This window comes from Coregonus clupeaformis, chromosome 16 (genome assembly GCF_020615455.1).
Source record: "Coregonus clupeaformis isolate EN_2021a chromosome 16, ASM2061545v1, whole genome shotgun sequence".
Classification (NCBI taxonomy): domain Eukaryota; kingdom Metazoa; phylum Chordata; class Actinopteri; order Salmoniformes; family Salmonidae; genus Coregonus; species Coregonus clupeaformis.
In genome coordinates this window covers 28765562-28781964 of record NC_059207.1, presented here as the reverse complement: position 1 = coordinate 28781964, position 16403 = coordinate 28765562, and the positions used below count along the sequence as shown (strand labels likewise).

The 16403-nt window shown below is 45.3% G+C and overlaps 2 protein-coding genes across 2 annotated transcripts in view; both read right to left on the bottom strand.

Annotated features, from left to right (window-relative positions):
- LOC121584292 (transient receptor potential cation channel subfamily M member 6) overlaps positions 1–16403 on the bottom strand; it is a 44791-nt gene that overhangs the window by 14120 nt on the left and 14268 nt on the right. Inside the window, exons 21-29 of the mRNA XM_041900115.2 lie at positions 4585–4836; positions 4139–4313; positions 3872–3986; positions 3526–3722; positions 3169–3301; positions 2017–3065; positions 796–896; positions 470–572; positions 327–373 (exon numbers count right to left, since the gene is read on the bottom strand). Of these exons, the coding sequence (XP_041756049.2) occupies positions 327–373; positions 470–572; positions 796–896; positions 2017–3065; positions 3169–3301; positions 3526–3722; positions 3872–3986; positions 4139–4313; positions 4585–4836 (2172 nt within the window). The remainder of the gene's footprint in view (positions 1–326; positions 374–469; positions 573–795; positions 897–2016; positions 3066–3168; positions 3302–3525; positions 3723–3871; positions 3987–4138; positions 4314–4584; positions 4837–16403) is intronic.
- On the bottom strand, positions 5867–8949 carry LOC123492723. The gene has a single exon (XM_045225650.1). The coding sequence runs from the start codon at positions 8819–8821 to the stop codon at positions 5993–5995; it is 2829 nt and encodes a 942-aa protein (XP_045081585.1). The 5' UTR covers positions 8822–8949; the 3' UTR covers positions 5867–5992.

Here is a 16403-nt window from a genome sequence, read left to right as displayed (position 1 = left end):
ATCCCAGAGTGGACACATTTTTTCACTGGCCCATGGACTATGTAGAGATATCTCTATATATGGTTCTGGTACCTTGTCCTCTATTTTTACTTAAATAATAATAAAAATAATAATAATAATATGCCATTTAGCAGACGCTTTTATCCAAAGCGACTTACAGTCATGCGTGCATACATTTCTTTTTGTGTATGGGTGGTCCCGGGGATCGAACCCACTACCTTGGCGTTACAAGCGCCGTGCTCTACCAGCTGAGCTACAGAGGACTTAACATCTTTATATTGACAAAACATAACTACTTATACATACAACACAAGATAAAATCTTACCTGACGTGAAAAAGATACTTTCTGCAACGAATCCATGGGTTCAGAATCTGAAACAATATTGGCACTAGGTGAGATGGTGAACCAGAAGTGATCAATGGCAAAGATAGGAGGTGTGCCCTCTTTCTGTCTCTATGGGTACATACTGAGCGGGTTTAGGCTGGCAGAGGCAGACCAGCACACAGGCTCTCCTCCCCTGCGCCTCCTCTTCCTGCACACGTCAGAGAGGTATGAGTCCACCTCTTTCACCTGAGAGCAGAGAGGTCAATGAAGGGTAATCTCAAATCAATCGATATACACAGACTATACACAGCTTTACGTGTACTGTTGTAAATAGCTACGGCTCTGTTAGACTGTGGCACCATGCAGGACCTAGTAGTAAATGGCAGATATTGTTTGAACAGATTCAGTGTTCAGACGTCTGTCTGTCTGTCTACTGTCAGTCTGTTTGTCTACTGTCTGTCTGTCTTACAGTGTCTGAAGAACTCTCCTCCAGGATCTTGACTGTCTTCCTGCCCTGACACCTCTCTCTGCTCCCTGAGGTCACTGCCAGGTCAAACCATTCGGACCACTCTGCAAAACACAACCAGGACAGGTAGAATCACTAGAGATACATCGGGAAACTGATTAGTGTCATGGAATGTTTTACCTTTTAGGTATTTGTACTCGTACATGGATATATGGTATATAATACAAATGTGAGGACAAAAAAAGGTAACTGATCCTTGTATGTATGTTGTTGCTAATGTTAACCAAGCATAAGAGCAATGTTCCCTATAAACTGCGCCTCGGGACGGCCGCGCATTAGAAATATCAGCCCACGCAGAGAAGCACGAGATTGAACTTCACTCAACTTTCTAGAGTTTTCCCCCTTAGTTAACACTATCAATGTTTTCCCACTCCAGTGACGGCGTTGGCTGCAGGAGGAGGTGTGGCCCCACAGCAGGTAGGGTGGGGTGCTGCGGTAGGCCCTGGGGATGTGGCAGGGCAAGATGTCAACGGCGCCTCCTTTCCCCCTTAGTTAACACTATCAATGTTTCCCTTTACTGTGGGAATTGTGATCGAATCAACGCAATATTAGCCACTTTCAATGCAACATAGCGAAACAAAACGAACTATGCAAGGCTTAGTATGCAAAACTAACTATGCAAGAGATTTTGTCGTCGGCAGAACGCATTGGAGTACGATTCTATTGCATTGACGCGCATGACTCAGCCCGTACTATACACTCTACACAGACCGGTGCGGTATAACCAATCAGAGCTGCAGCAGGACTATATGCAAATACATGCAATTGGACCATTGCCATATATGGATTTGTGCCAGTCACTTTGAACTGGACTGTGTTTACAGCACGAGCGGTCGTGAGTAGGTTGCTTGTTTTGAGATCAAAGCGAGAGCTTCATGTAGCCACGTGTGCACATTTGTTCATATCCTTTGCTAGTTAGTGAGTTATTAGTCCTGTTATAGATCATTCGTAGTCAGCAATGGGGGAGGGATTGCCTCCTACAAGAGCACAAAACGTGTACATTTCTAGACATCTTTGAAAAGCAAGTCAGGTAAAGAGGGTTTTTTTTGTCTTAAAGGGGCAGTGTTGTTTTCACAATGTTCAAGTTTGCGCTAAGCAGACATGAAATTTGCTCAGTGCCGAAACATTTTTGAGGGTACATTGCATAAGAGGGTGGTACAGTACCTCTGCTTTTACTGCAGCCAAGGGGTCTGTCAGCTGTGAAGCTTCCCCCCTCTGACAGGCAATCGAGGGCGGGGAAGGAGGCTCGTAGCGGGCTCAGGGGGACACCAGAGAGAGCCATGTTCTCCATGCTAGAGGAGAGAGAGCGGCTGTGACTGTAGGGCCGGTCCCTGGACAGACCCACCCACCGGTGAGGACGCTTCCTGCCCCACTGGCCCCGTCTGGAGCGAGCTGCCCCAGGGTCATCGTCCTTACAGAAGGCGGGGTTCACCAAACCCCTGGAACCACAGCCTCTCTCATCCTGTGGGTCCGACAACAGAAAGGCATGACTAGAGGTCCTGGACACATTCACATCAAAGGGCTGCCCAACCTCCTCCCGTTCCTCTTCCATGGACATCTCAGGGTCGCAGCAGACCCTGGGTTTGCCGTGTGGGGGTTCCAGAGAACTGTCTATAGCCCAGGCCGAAGGGTACGGGGGAGAGCCACAGCGGGAAGGCACGCACGACTCACAGGGGGTCCTGTCCCTGAGCCCTGCACCGCCCAGGTGAGGGAGGAAGCCATGGGGGGCGAAGCGGTAACCCACTGGCCAGACTTCGCCACTGTGATGCACCATGACACCATGTACCTCCTCATCCTCCGTCTCGCCAGCCCCCCGCCCTCCATGGTTGCCGCCCCCCCAGGCCCCCGTGTGCCACTCCAGTGACGGGCGTTGGCTGCGGGAGGAGGTGTGGCCCCACAGCAGGGAGGGTGGGGTGCTGCGGTAGGCCCTGGGGGTGTGGCAGGGCATGATGTCAACACTGCCTCCACCTCCGTGGGGGAGGGTCCAGCTGTGGGGGACATGGTGATGGGAGGGGGTGATTGGCCGACAGCGGCCCAGGCGGGCCTCCTCCTGCTGCAGGCTGTCGGAGGCCGACAGGAGGGTGAGGGTGTCCACGGCCAGGGCGGACAGGTCCTGCAGCTGACCCAGCTGGCTGTCCAGCACCTGCAGGGTGTCCTGGATGAAGTGGACCCTGTCCGACACCTCTCCCATAACCACAACCATCTCCTCAGCCCTGTCAGGTCAAGAACATAGACATACATTCAGGGGAATCACAAAGAGAAAGTCTCAATGGCTATTGAGAGAAAGATGACACTCTTTCTAAGTACCAGTCTCACCTTTCTGCAGTGGCTCGGACCATGTTGATCTGGCTGCAGAGAACATCTTGGTTTTTCTCATGGAAATACGACACCAAACACCTCTCCTCAAACTCATGCAGCCTCTTCAGGTCCTCTTGGCCCAGATAAAGCTCTGACAGAGGGAGAGAGAGATTACAAACAAGCCCATTTTCCCAACACACAATCTACTGTAGCATTTATCTACCGTGTGGAAATGCTGTGAATCAATAATGTCATAGAAAACAGTGTAGTAGGCTAAGGCTATATCAGACTTTTAATGCGCGCGCACACACACACACACACACACACACACACACACACACACACACACACACACACACACACACACACACTCACTAAGCCCACAGGAGTCCCTCTCCTGCTCGGACGAGCCTCTGTGTTTCCGGTAAATGGCGTTCACACACAGGTTCATGTGACTCAGGATAATGAGGGGCGGGGGCAACCACGGCTTCTCCTGATAGGTCATAATGTAGCGGTAGCGGTTGTACTTCCACAGCTTATTGGATATGGACTTCATGTCAATGTAGACATTGCTGTCAAAAAGGATCCATAAGAAACAGTACAGCACTCAGAGAAGCTGCAAAACCCCATTTGTACAGAAAGCATAAAACATAAAGACACAATCAGACACACAGAGTCAAAAGACAATTTATATTTTGGATGGAGAGTTGAGAGTCCCTACTTGAAGAAGGCAATAAGGATGTTGACCATGATGATGTACTGGAAGAAGAGGTAGACAGCCTGGAGGAACGGGGTGAGGAAGGCCCCGGGGACACACGGCGTGTCACCTGCACAGGCTGTCACAAACACACATGGGATGTCTCAAATGACACCCTATTCCCATTGAATGTGGCCAATGCAGGAATCTACCTACACAACTCTTGCGTTGCAAGCAGCGCCAACCAAGTGAACCACTACTGTGACTGGTCACTGGTTAGTGGTTACTCACCGTCTATTTCCCCTGCGTACACTTCTCCAAAAATCATCCAGTACGGCTGGTTGACCACATCTCTGAGCAGGCTCCATGATAGAGCTTCGTCTGGAGACAAGATGGCTTTCCTGGACACGCCGAAACTCAGCAGCACGATCGCCATCATCACCACAATGTAGAACATGTTACTGGTCTGAGCAGATGGGTAGAGAACACATCAACAACAACAAAAAACATGACTTAATTTTGTTTGTAAAATTAAGACGTGCTGTATGGTCAGTCAGTGTTCTACCCCAGCACTAGGGGGGCACACAACGGTGTGCAATTTTGTTCTAGCCCAACACTAACAAACCTATATCAACTTATCAAAATGTGCATCACTTTTGACTAGGGCCCATAGCATGCCATGTCGGACTCACTCTAGGTGTTAGCCCAAGGAAGGAAAGGCACATGTCTTTACTCACCATCTTGGTGATCATGGTGAGGTAGGCTCCGGCATGCTGGTTGACCGCCAGCAGGTCCAGCACCCGAACATACCAGAAGATGATGTCCAGACAGTAGGTAATCCGCCCGGCAGTCCGGTAGAACCCGCTGTCCCAACGTAGCACCAGCCCCACCAGGAAGAGGAGGATAGCTAGGAAGTCAGACACATTCCAGTATTCTCCAAACCACACCTTCAGCTTTTGACTGGGATTCCTCGGCTCCGACATGAACACCTAACAAGTAGTCACAACCCACACATCACTATTATTTAAATGAGTTAACAATTTAAAATATACATATACAGCCAGTATACATACATTTAGTTTCATTCAGTGTTATTGGTGAAGAAAGCACTGTTGTTAGTGTTTGTTAGTAGCCTAGTACTGTATTAACAGATGATAGCCTTATTTCTGGCTATTTTGCACAACACAGTAATATGTGGATGTCCATGTAATATAGCTGTATGCAGTCAGAGACAGCTATGATGATCAAAGTATTTGACTATAATTAGGCTACTGAGTTGCCTACACAATGTAGGGTATTCTGCCCTGGAATTGCGTTCCCGTGCAAAACTAGACAGATAGCTAACAACTGAGTCTTCAATAAAACTTCCAAGGCGTGACTTTTCTTGAACGAATGTATTGAAAACGTTTATGTTGTGAAACTGCAAATACAGAAAATAATATACTTTAGTATTCAATTCACATTGACATACTGTAGCTGTACATTATACATTTCAAGTTGAAGTTGCATAAATACAAAGCAAGTGCCAAGTTACCATATATCTGGCATGACGACAAACCAAATAGATAATTACTCTATGAGTAACAACTAGCCAACTCCTTTCATTACTCTAATAATGTACTAACACCTCTGTACAATAACAAAGCATATTACACTAGAAACAGTAACAAACTATAGTATGTTTTACACTTCTTTTACATGACGCATGAGCAAACTAATACAGCTAACGGCATCCATGAAAGTCAATGCAATTTGCGTGAGTAAATGTAACCAATTAACTTTGATAAGTAAGCAATTCTGTCAATAACAATATTATCATCACTTGTAATATGCTTGAATTGAACTTACAAACAAATATTTTCCGAGGCTGAAGCGTAACAAGAAATAGTTGCACTGAAAGAACTGTACAGTAACGTTGTTTCTAGCTGCTTGTCGCGTGCATAATAACAACTTTACTTCCGGGTTTTCGTACATAATTCTAAGTACCAGAAAGCTCCACTAGGGGGCGCTAAACACCATGGAACACAATGAAAGTCACTCTTAATCACTATAATAAAATAAATCTGATACCTTCTAACAAGATGGCAGCACACTCCCCGCCTGGTATAATGAGATTGTGCCACTATGAAATCAAATATTTTGCCTCTAGGATGCTTCAGAAAGAAGAACAACAATCTCTGAGATTGGTCTCAGAAACACCTTAGCAATCCCTTGCTTGACAACCTTTAGTTCTACTTTCCTGACCTTTCCGTCAGTACTGGGAAAGGTTTTGACCACAAGTCCGACTGGCCAGTCATTTCTGTGCGTCTGACTGTCTTTCAATAAGACAACATCTCCCACTTTCACATTTGGCTTTTCTGCTGTCCATTTTCTGCGTCTCTGCAGTGTTGTCAGGTACTCCTGTCTCCACCTTTTCCAGAAAGTGTCAGCGAGACACTGGACTTGCTTCCACTGTTTTCCATGAAGATCGTTCATGTGGAAATATCCAGAAGGGGCTGAGGTAGCGTTGGTCTTTTGTGTCAGTAACATTGAGGGTGTAAGAATGGCAGGCATGTCAGGATCGGTTGACACTGACACTAGGGGTCTCGCATTGATTATTGCCATAACTTCAGACATAAGAGTGCTCAAGACCTCATGTGTGAGACGAGTGGAGCCCGTCTGAAACAGCATAGCATCAAGGATACGTCTGGCAACCCCAATGAGTCTCTCCCAAGAACCACCCATATGAGACGAGTGTGGGGGATTAAATATCCAAGTACATCCCTTGTCTGAGAGGTATTTAGTCAACTCTGAGTCATTTGTGTCGATCCCCAGTTCCCTGCAGGCACCTATAAAGTTTGTACCTCGATCAGATCGTAGCACTTTTGCTGGACCGCGGATAGAGAAAAAACGCCTCAGCGCGTTGATGAAGCTGGATGTGGACATGGATTCGATGAGCTCAATATGGACTGCTCTAGTAGACATACATGTAAAGAGTACCGCCCAGCGCTTGGAGTCTGCACTACCACCTCTAGTGCGACGAGTTATGACATTCCATGGTCCAAACACATCAAGTCCAACACTGGTGAATGGTGGCTCTGATGTGAGTCTGTCTGCAGGTAAGTCCGCCATCTTTTGGTCAACTGACTTTCCTCTAACCTTACGGCAGGTGACACACTTGTGGATGATACCAGAGACCAGATGTTTGCTCCCAATAATCCAGAAGCCTGCTGCTCGAATAGCTCCATCTGAAAAATGACGGCCCTGGTGAGCCACTTGCTCGTGATAATGTCTTACCAGCAGAGTGGCGACATGATGCGTCCGTGGGATGATGAGAGGATGTTTTTCGTCTTGTGACAGGTCGGCAGAGGATAATCGGCCTCCCACCCTCAGCAACCCATCCTCATCAATCACTGGGTTCAGCTTTTTGAGTGTACTTTGTTTTGGTAACTCTTTTCCTTTCTCAAGGCATTTGAATTCCTCTTTGAAGGCTTCATGTTGCACACAGTGAATGATTGCTGTTTTGGCTTGTGACAACTCACTTGTACTGCATGGTTTTTTACACTGATGCCAGCCTCTGCAGTTGTTGTCGTCCGCACTTTCGTGAAAGGATCTGGCAACATGAATGAGTCGTGCTGTGGCTCGATTGAGAGCTTTCCAGTTCGAGAACCTCTCAAAGCGATGAGAGCCGAATTGAGCTCCAGAAACCTTAGTGACGAAGGCAGTGACGTCTGGCCGAATCTCTGCGTCTGCGTCAGGCTCTACAAGGTCAAAATGGATGGTCTCAGACTCACTTGAGTTTGCTTGAGCCAGAAAAGGGGGACCTGAGAACCAATTGGTGTGCTTTAAGAGTGCGGCTCGTATAGGCCTGGTTGCATGGTCTGCTGGATTGCTGTCAGTGTTTACAGTTGTGCTTGGATCTCTCGAGTGCCCTGTAGAGAGAGAAATGTGTTGCTGAGCTACGCTGCTGTAGTTCTCTTTCACCTGGATGATGTCAGGGCAAGGGCTCAGATAGGACGTGCGACCATTTTGAAGTATGTTTGTCCTGAACACGTTAACACTAGCTGGTCGGTGAGCCGTTCCCAGACAAACTTCACCCACGATGACCCACCCGAGGTCGAGTCGCTGTGCATAAGGAGTGTCGTGGGGCCCATTGATTTGTTCTCGTACCTTGTGTACCCTTAAGATGTCTCGTCCTAAGAGCAGGAGGATGGGAGCGTCTGGGTCCACAGCTGGAATTTTGTCCGCCACTGGTTGCAGATGGGGATGATAATGCGCAATGTCTGGGGAGGGAATCTCCATTCTATCGTCTGGCATCATGTCACACTCTATCAGAGTAGGGAGAGTGAGCTGCTTGTGTCCGTCTATAGACTCCACCATGAAGTTGACGGCTCTCCTGCCTGAAGTCTCTGTTACCCCAGAACAGGTCTTCATGGTGTATGGAGCAGAGTTGTCATTGATGTTGAAGAGATTGAAAAACTCTGTCTTGGCCAGAGATTTGTTGCTCTGTTCATCAAGCACTGCATACATTTTGACAGCTTTCTCTCTTTTCCCAGCTGGATAAGCTTTGACTAGGCATATTTTTGAACATGATCTTGGATTGGCTGCCTCACCACAGATCTCGGTACACTTTGAGGTGACTGATAGAAGAGCATCTTCACCTTGCTCCCCGCCATGCTCTTTCTCTGCTGTAGCGGTGTCTATCGTTGAAGGAGCTGGACCTGGATGCAGAGCAGCAAGATGTCTGTCGCTGTCACACTCGGAGCACTTGATTGACACCTTACAGTCTTTAGCTCTGTGCTGAGTTGACCCACAACATCGGAAACAAATGCCATTCTCTTTGAGATATGATTTGCGCTCATCTAGAGTTTTGAATCTAAACCCGCGACACTTTTTAAGAGGATGAGGCTTGTTATGTATTGGACAGTGATGGTCAGGGCTTTCAACCTTTGTCTTACTGGGTTTGGTTTGGTGGTCTGAGGGCTCAGATGACATCTGTTTTGTGTACAGTCACAGGTGTCTTGCTGCTGTACCTGACAGGTTTCTCACTTTTCACAGACACCTGGGTAGTTGAGGTGTAGAGGGTGAAGCTGGGGTCGTTTCTAATTTTCGCCTGGTTCCTGATGAATTTCGAGAAAACGAGAATGGTGGGAATGCTACCCGATAGTCCTCCTTGTATTTGGATCCCTGTGCTATCCATTTCTCTTGTAAACTGAATGGAAGTTTCTCTACTATAGGGTTTACCCCACGAGATGTGTCCAGATAAGCGAGGCCTGGAAGGTACCCTTCTTCTTTAGCACACTCCAGTTCGAGAAGAATGTCACCCAGTTCTCTTAGTTTGTGATTGTCTTTGTTAGACAGTTTTGGAAATTCATCAATTTTCTTTAACAGTGCATTCTCGATCACTTCGGGTGTACCATAGCACTCTTTTAGTCGTTGCCAGACCATGTTAAGCCCTGCTGTTGCATTGAGAATATAGACAGATCTAATTCTCTTTGCTTGCTCAGACGACTCTGCCCCCAGCCACTTGGTAATTAGATCTAACTCTTCCCTGGCTGATAGATTCAAGTCTCTGGTCGCATTGAGAAAAGATGCTTTCCATGCCCAATAATTTTCAGGACGATCATCAAACTTCAGGAGTCCGGAACTCACCATCTCACGGCGCAGGAGGTACTTGGTGAGTTCTGGTGCCACTTGTGACTCAGGGAAGCCTTGTTTCGGTGACTGGAAGTGGGTTTGTTTTCCCTTTCCACCATGCTGCTTTTCATTTCTTTTGTACGGAGAGTCTCTGCTCATGCTCCGTTGTTTGCTACTTTCTGGATTGTGGCCTGTAGCTGGGTCAACACTAAGCTCTTGTGTCTCTACTTCAAATGGCATTTCAGCAAAGTAGGGCCTAGCATGTTGTTGCACATACTCACAAGTACGTTGGACTGGACTTAAGGGCTGTGTCCCTGTGTTGAGTTCTCTGTGGAGCTCTCTGCGTTCAGACTCTACAGCTTCTTCAAAGGCTATAGCTTCAGCCAACGCAGCAGCAGCTGTTCTCTCAACTTGGAGAACATATAAACTTGCATCCAGTTCCGCTTTTTGTTTCATCATAGAAGCTTCCTTTTCAGCATAGGAGACTCTAGCACGCGCTGCGTCCGCCTTGGCACGTGCTTTGATGGCTGCATAACTTGCCGTTGAGGATCTGCTTGACTGTTTTGATGACCTTGATCTTGTTGACTGAGACTTGGTCTCAATGTGCTGAAGAGGCTCCTCCATCTCTCTTACTCGCTCCTCTTCCTCTTTCTGTCGAACACTTGCCTCTGGTTGCTGCATCGTAGACTGCTGGTCATCCCTAGGATCAGAGGCTTTGTTGGCTAATGAACGTAGAATCATAACCACCACGTGCGATTATTCTTGTGCTTGAGCCCGCCGTGATGATGTTTTTTTCACTATTCTGCCCTGGAATTGCGTTCCCGTGCAAAACTAGACAGATAGCTAACAACTGAGTCTTCAATAAAACTTCCAAGGCGTGACTTTTCTTGAACGAATGTATTGAAAACGTTTATGTTGTGAAACTGCAAATACAGAAAATAATATACTTTAGTATTCAATTCACATTGACATACTGTAGCTGTACATTATACATTTCAAGTTGAAGTTGCATAAATACAAAGCAAGTGCCAAGTTACCATATATCTGGCATGACGACAAACCAAATAGATAATTACTCTATGAGTAACAACTAGCCAACTCCTTTCATTACTCTAATAATGTACTAACACCTCTGTACAATAACAAAGCATATTACACTAGAAACAGTAACAAACTATAGTATGTTTTACACTTCTTTTACATGACGCATGAGCAAACTAATACAGCTAACGGCATCCATGAAAGTCAATGCAATTTGCGTGAGTAAATGTAACCAATTAACTTTGATAAGTAAGCAATTCTGTCAATAACAATATTATCATCACTTGTAATATGCTTGAATTGAACTTACAAACAAATATTTTCCGAGGCTGAAGCGTAACAAGAAATAGTTGCACTGAAAGAACTGTACAGTAACGTTGTTTCTAGCTGCTTGTCGCGTGCATAATAACAACTTTACTTCCGGGTTTTCGTACATAATTCTAAGTACCAGAAAGCTCCACTAGGGGGCGCTAAACACCATGGAACACAATGAAAGTCACTCTTAATCACTATAATAAAATAAATCTGATACCTTCTAACAAGATGGCAGCACATAGGGTGTGGCTAGCATGGCAACCTCTTACATCATGTTATGTCATAAAACATACTGTATAAATAATAGAATTAGGATTTAAAATACTAATTAATTAAGTCATTGTATATGATCTCTATGGCATAAATAATGACTGGCAGTGTGATTGGTTATTATTGTGATTCTCACATGCTTGATGATAAGTTGATGTATAATATTATTACTTTATGTTAAGATGGTAAGTTAATGACCACTAGTACGTTAGTGAACGTACAATATATTTATGGGTAGTGACGTGCAGAATGGTCATTCTTTTTTCAAGAAGAGCAGTGAGCAAGACAATATGGAGATTTTTTGTGAAGAGCCTGTTAAACTCTAAGTGGTTGTTTTGGAAAGTGACATATCATTTCAAAGCTACAGTCCTTGTCTTTATGGAAATCTCCCACCCACCGCCCCTCCATAAAAGCCATAAATCATGCGCTATGGTCATTTTCATCGAATATGCAATGTAGGTCAAGTCACAAAATGCAAACATTTAGTATGCAAGGAAAGGGTACACATACTGATGGTCGTTGTAAAGAAATGCATTTCCTTCTCCATCCACATTACCTTATATGCATCCTCCACGTGCCATTGATCTAGCTCAACGTTTACAATAGGAAAATAAGTTAGAAGTTTCCTCACTTGTCTGGGTCTTACTTTTTTACTCCATAACTTGAAAGCCCTGATTGCTAAGGTAATTTTATGTCAGCCTTGAAAATCTGTTCCGCCATTTTTTAGCACAATGACTCACTACCCAAACCAGACGCAACTGGTTTCAAGTGACAAAGAGACATTATGTGATCTCCTACTGCTATCTAGTGGACATGGAATTCAGACTGTGGGTACCAGAGGTGGGACCACGTCACAATTATTCGAGTCACAAGCAATTCTCAAGTCACAAGGTCCAAGTCTCAAGTTGAGTCCCAAGTAGAACGGGTCGAGTCTCTAGTCAAGTTAAAGTCCTGCATTCTAAGGGACAGATCATCACATGACCCTCCCATTGTACTGTAAAATACATTTAACACCCTCCACCTCATAGAATTAAGGGACCATGTGTTTCTAAACGTGGATATCAACTTTGCCACTTCAGCATTCTTTTGTGGCCCAGTCGATGCCACGCAGGGCTACAGGCCAGAAGGTTCGCCGACCACCACAGACGAGCTCACTCTCCATGCCTGTTTCATTACTTCATGAGCTGCTTGCAGACAATGATCAGCTAGGGGGGAATCAGATTCTCAACATTTTGATGCCACATTTATATGCCAAGAGTGAGTGTGCAAAGCTGTCATCAAGGCAAAGGGTGGCTATTTGAAGAATCTCAAATATAAAATATATTTTGATTTGTTTAACACTTTTTTGGTTACTACATGATTCCATATGTGTTATAGTTTTGATGTTATTCTACAATGTAGAAAATAGTAAAAATATAGAAAAACCCTTGAATGAGTAGGTGAATCCAAACTTTTGACTGGTACTGTACATATACAGTATCTCACAAAAGTGAGTACACCCCTCACATTTTTGTAAATATTTGAGTATATCTTTTCATGTGACAACACTGAAGAAATTACACTTTGCTACAATGTAAAGTAGTGAGTGTACAGCTTGAATAACAGTGTACATTTGCTGTCCCCTCAAAATAACAACACACAGCCATTAATGTCTAAACCACTGGCAACAAAAGTGAGTACACCCCTAAGTGAAAATGTCCAAATTGGGCCCAAAGTGTCAATATTTTGTGTGGCCACCATCATTGTCCATGACTGCCTTAATCCTCTTGGGCATGGAGGTCACCAGAGCTTCACAGGTTGCCACTGGAGTCCTCTTCCACTCCTCCATGACGACATCACGGAGCTGGTGGACGTTAGAGACCTTGCACTCCTCCACCTCCCGTTTGAGGATGCCCCACAGATGCTCAATAGGGTTTAGGTCTGGAGACATGCTTGGCCAGTCCATTACATTTACCCTCAGCTTCTTTAGCAAGGCAGTGGTCGTCTTGGAGGTGTGTTTGGGGTCGTTATCATGTTGGAATACTGCCCTGCGGCCCAGTCTCCGAAGGGAGAGGATCATGCTCTGCTTCAGTATGTCACAGTACATGTTGGCATTCATGGTTTCCTCAATTAACTGTAGCTCCCCAGTGCCGGCAGCACTCATGCAGCCCCAGACCATGACACTCCCACCACCATGCTTGACTGTAGGCAAGACACACTTGTCTTTGTACTCCTCACCTGGTTGCCGCCACACACGCTTGACAAAATCTGAACCAAATATATTTATCTTGATCTCATCAGACCACAGGACATGGTTCCAGTAATCCATGTCCTTAGTCTGCTTGTCTTCAGCAAACTGTTTGCGGGCTTTCTTGTGCATCATCTTTAGAAGAGGCTTCCTTCTGGGATGACAGCCATGCAGACCAATTTAATGCAGTGTGCGGCGTATGGTCTGAGCACTGACAGGCTGACCCTCCACCCCTTCAACCTCTGCAGCAATGCTTGCACCACTCATACGTCTATTTCCCAAAGACAACCTCTGGATATGACGCTGAGCACGTGCACTCAACTTCTTTGGTCGACCATGGCGAGGCCGGTTCTGAGTGGAACCTGTCCTGTTAAACCGCTGTATGGTCTTGGCCACCGTGCTGCAGCTCAGTTTCAGGGTCTTGGCAATCTTCTTATAGCCCAGGCCATCTTTATGTATGTTATTTTTTTCAGATCCTCAGAGAGTTCTTTGCCATGAGGTGCCATGTTGAACTTCCAGTGACCTGTATGAGGGAGTGTGAGAGCGATGACACCAAATTTAAACACACCTGCTCCCCAGTCACACCTGAGACCTTGTAACACTAACGAGTCACATGACACCGGGGAGGGAAAATTGCTAATTGGGCCCAATTTGGACATACTCACTTTTGTTGCCAGCGGTTTAGACATGAATGGCTGTGTGTTGAGTTATGTTGAGGGGACAGCAAATTTACACTGTTATACAAGCTGTACACTCACTACTTTACATTGTAGCAAAGTGTCATTTCTTCAGTGTTGTCACATGAAAATATACACTCAAATATTTACAAAAATGTGAGGGGTGTACTCACTTTTGTGAGATAATGTGTATATATATATATATATATATATACACACAGTGGGTGAAAAAAGTATTTAGTCAGCCACCAATTGTGCAAGTTCTCCCACTTAAAAAGATGAGAGAAGCCTGTAATTTTCATCATAGGTATACGTCAACTATGACAGACAAATTGAGAAAAAAGAATCCAGAAAATCACATTGTAGGATTTTTAATGAATTTATTTTCAAATTACGGTGGAAAATAAGTATTTGGTCACCTACAAACAAGCAAGATTTCTGGCTCTCACAGACCTGTAACTTCTTCTTTAAGAGGCTCCTCTGTCCTCCACTCGTTACCTGTATTAATGGCACCTGTTTGAACTTGTTATCAGTATAAAAGACACCTGTCCACAACCTCAAACAGTCACACTCCAAACTCCACTATGGCCAAGACCAGAGAGCTGTGTAAGGACATCAGGGATAAAATTGTAGACCTGCACAAGGCTGGGATGGGCTACAGGACAATAGGCAAGCAGCTTGGTGAGAGGGCAACAACTGTTGGCGCAATTATTAGAAAATGGAAGAAGTTCAAGATGACGGTCAATCACCCTCGGTCTGGGGCTCCATGCAAGATCTCACCTCGTGGGGCATCAATGATCATGAGGAAGGTGAGGGATCAGCCCAGAACTACACGGCAGGACCTGGTCAATGACCTTCCCAAAGAGCTGTCAAAGGACACCAGAAACAAAATTGTAGACCTGCACCAGGCTGGGAAGACTGAATCTGCAATAGGTAAGCAGCTTGGTTTGAAGAAATCAACTGTGGGAGCAATTATTAGGAAATGGAAGACATACAAGACCACTGATAATCTCCCTCGATCTGGGGCTCCTCGCAAGATCTCACCCCGTGGGGTCAAAATGATCACAAGAACGGTGAGCAAAAATCCCAGAACCACACGGGGGGACCTAGTGAATGACCTGCAGAGAGCTGGGACCAAAGTAACAAAGCCTACCATCAGTAACACACTACGTCGCCAGGGACTCAAATCCTGCAGTGCAAGACGTGTCCCCCTGCTTAAGCCAGTACATGTCCAGGCCCATCTGAAGTTTGCTAGAGTGCATTTGGATGATCCAGAAGAGGATTGGGAGAATGTCATATGGTCAGATGAAACCAAAATATAACTTTTTTGGTAAAAACTCAACTCGTCGTGTTTGGAGGACAAAGAATGCTGAGTTGCATCCAAAGAACACCATACCTACTGTGAAGCATGGGGGTGGAAACATCATGCTTTGGGGCTGTTTTTCTGCAAAGGGACCAGGACGACTGATCCGTGTAAAGGAAAGAATGAATGGGGCCATGTATCGTGAGATTTTGAGTGAAAACCTCCTCCCATCAGCAAGGGCATTGAAGATGAAACGTGGCTGGGTCTTTCAGCATGACAATGATCCCAAACACACCGCCCGGGCAACGAAGGAGTGGCTTCGTAAGAAGCATTTCAAGGTCCTGGAGTGGCCTAGCCAGTCTCCAGATCTCAACCCCATAGAAAATCTTTGGAGGGAGTTGAAAGTCCGTGTTGCCCAGCGACAGCCCCAAAACATCACTGCTCTAGAGGAGATCTGCATGGAGGAATGGGCCAAAATACCAGCAACAATGTGTGAAAACCTTGTGAAGACTTACAGAAAACGTTTGACCTGTGTCATTGCCAACAAAGGGTATATAACAAAGTATTGAGAAACTTTTGTTATTGACCAAATACTTATTTTCCACCATAATTTGCAAATAAATTCATTAAAAATCCTACTATGTGATTTTCTGTCATAGTTGACGTGTACCTATGATGAAAATTACAGGCCTCTCTCATCTTTTTAAGTGGGAGAACTTGCACAATTGGTGGCTGACTAAATACTTTTTTCCCCCACTGTACATACATACACACACAGTATAACCCACCAAAACTAGGCCTATCTGAAATATGAAAATGATCAATGAAATCACCAGGTAGCCTATTCTTCTGGCAAAGATAAAGTGTATTTTCTATGGATAATATGAATGTAGGTAGGCTACTCTGGTTTTTGCCAGAGAAAATTAAACAAGTGCTTTCTGGTCACTAATCTGGATATGTGCTCCCGCCTTTGCACACCAATGCTGATGACTGGTCATTGGTCAACAGTCAAGACAGGCAACTTTTTGGTTCTGAAGCATGGATTAGATTAGCTCAATAATGGACTAATGGAGCCTAACGTTCATAGCCGCGGGAAGTAGGGCTGCT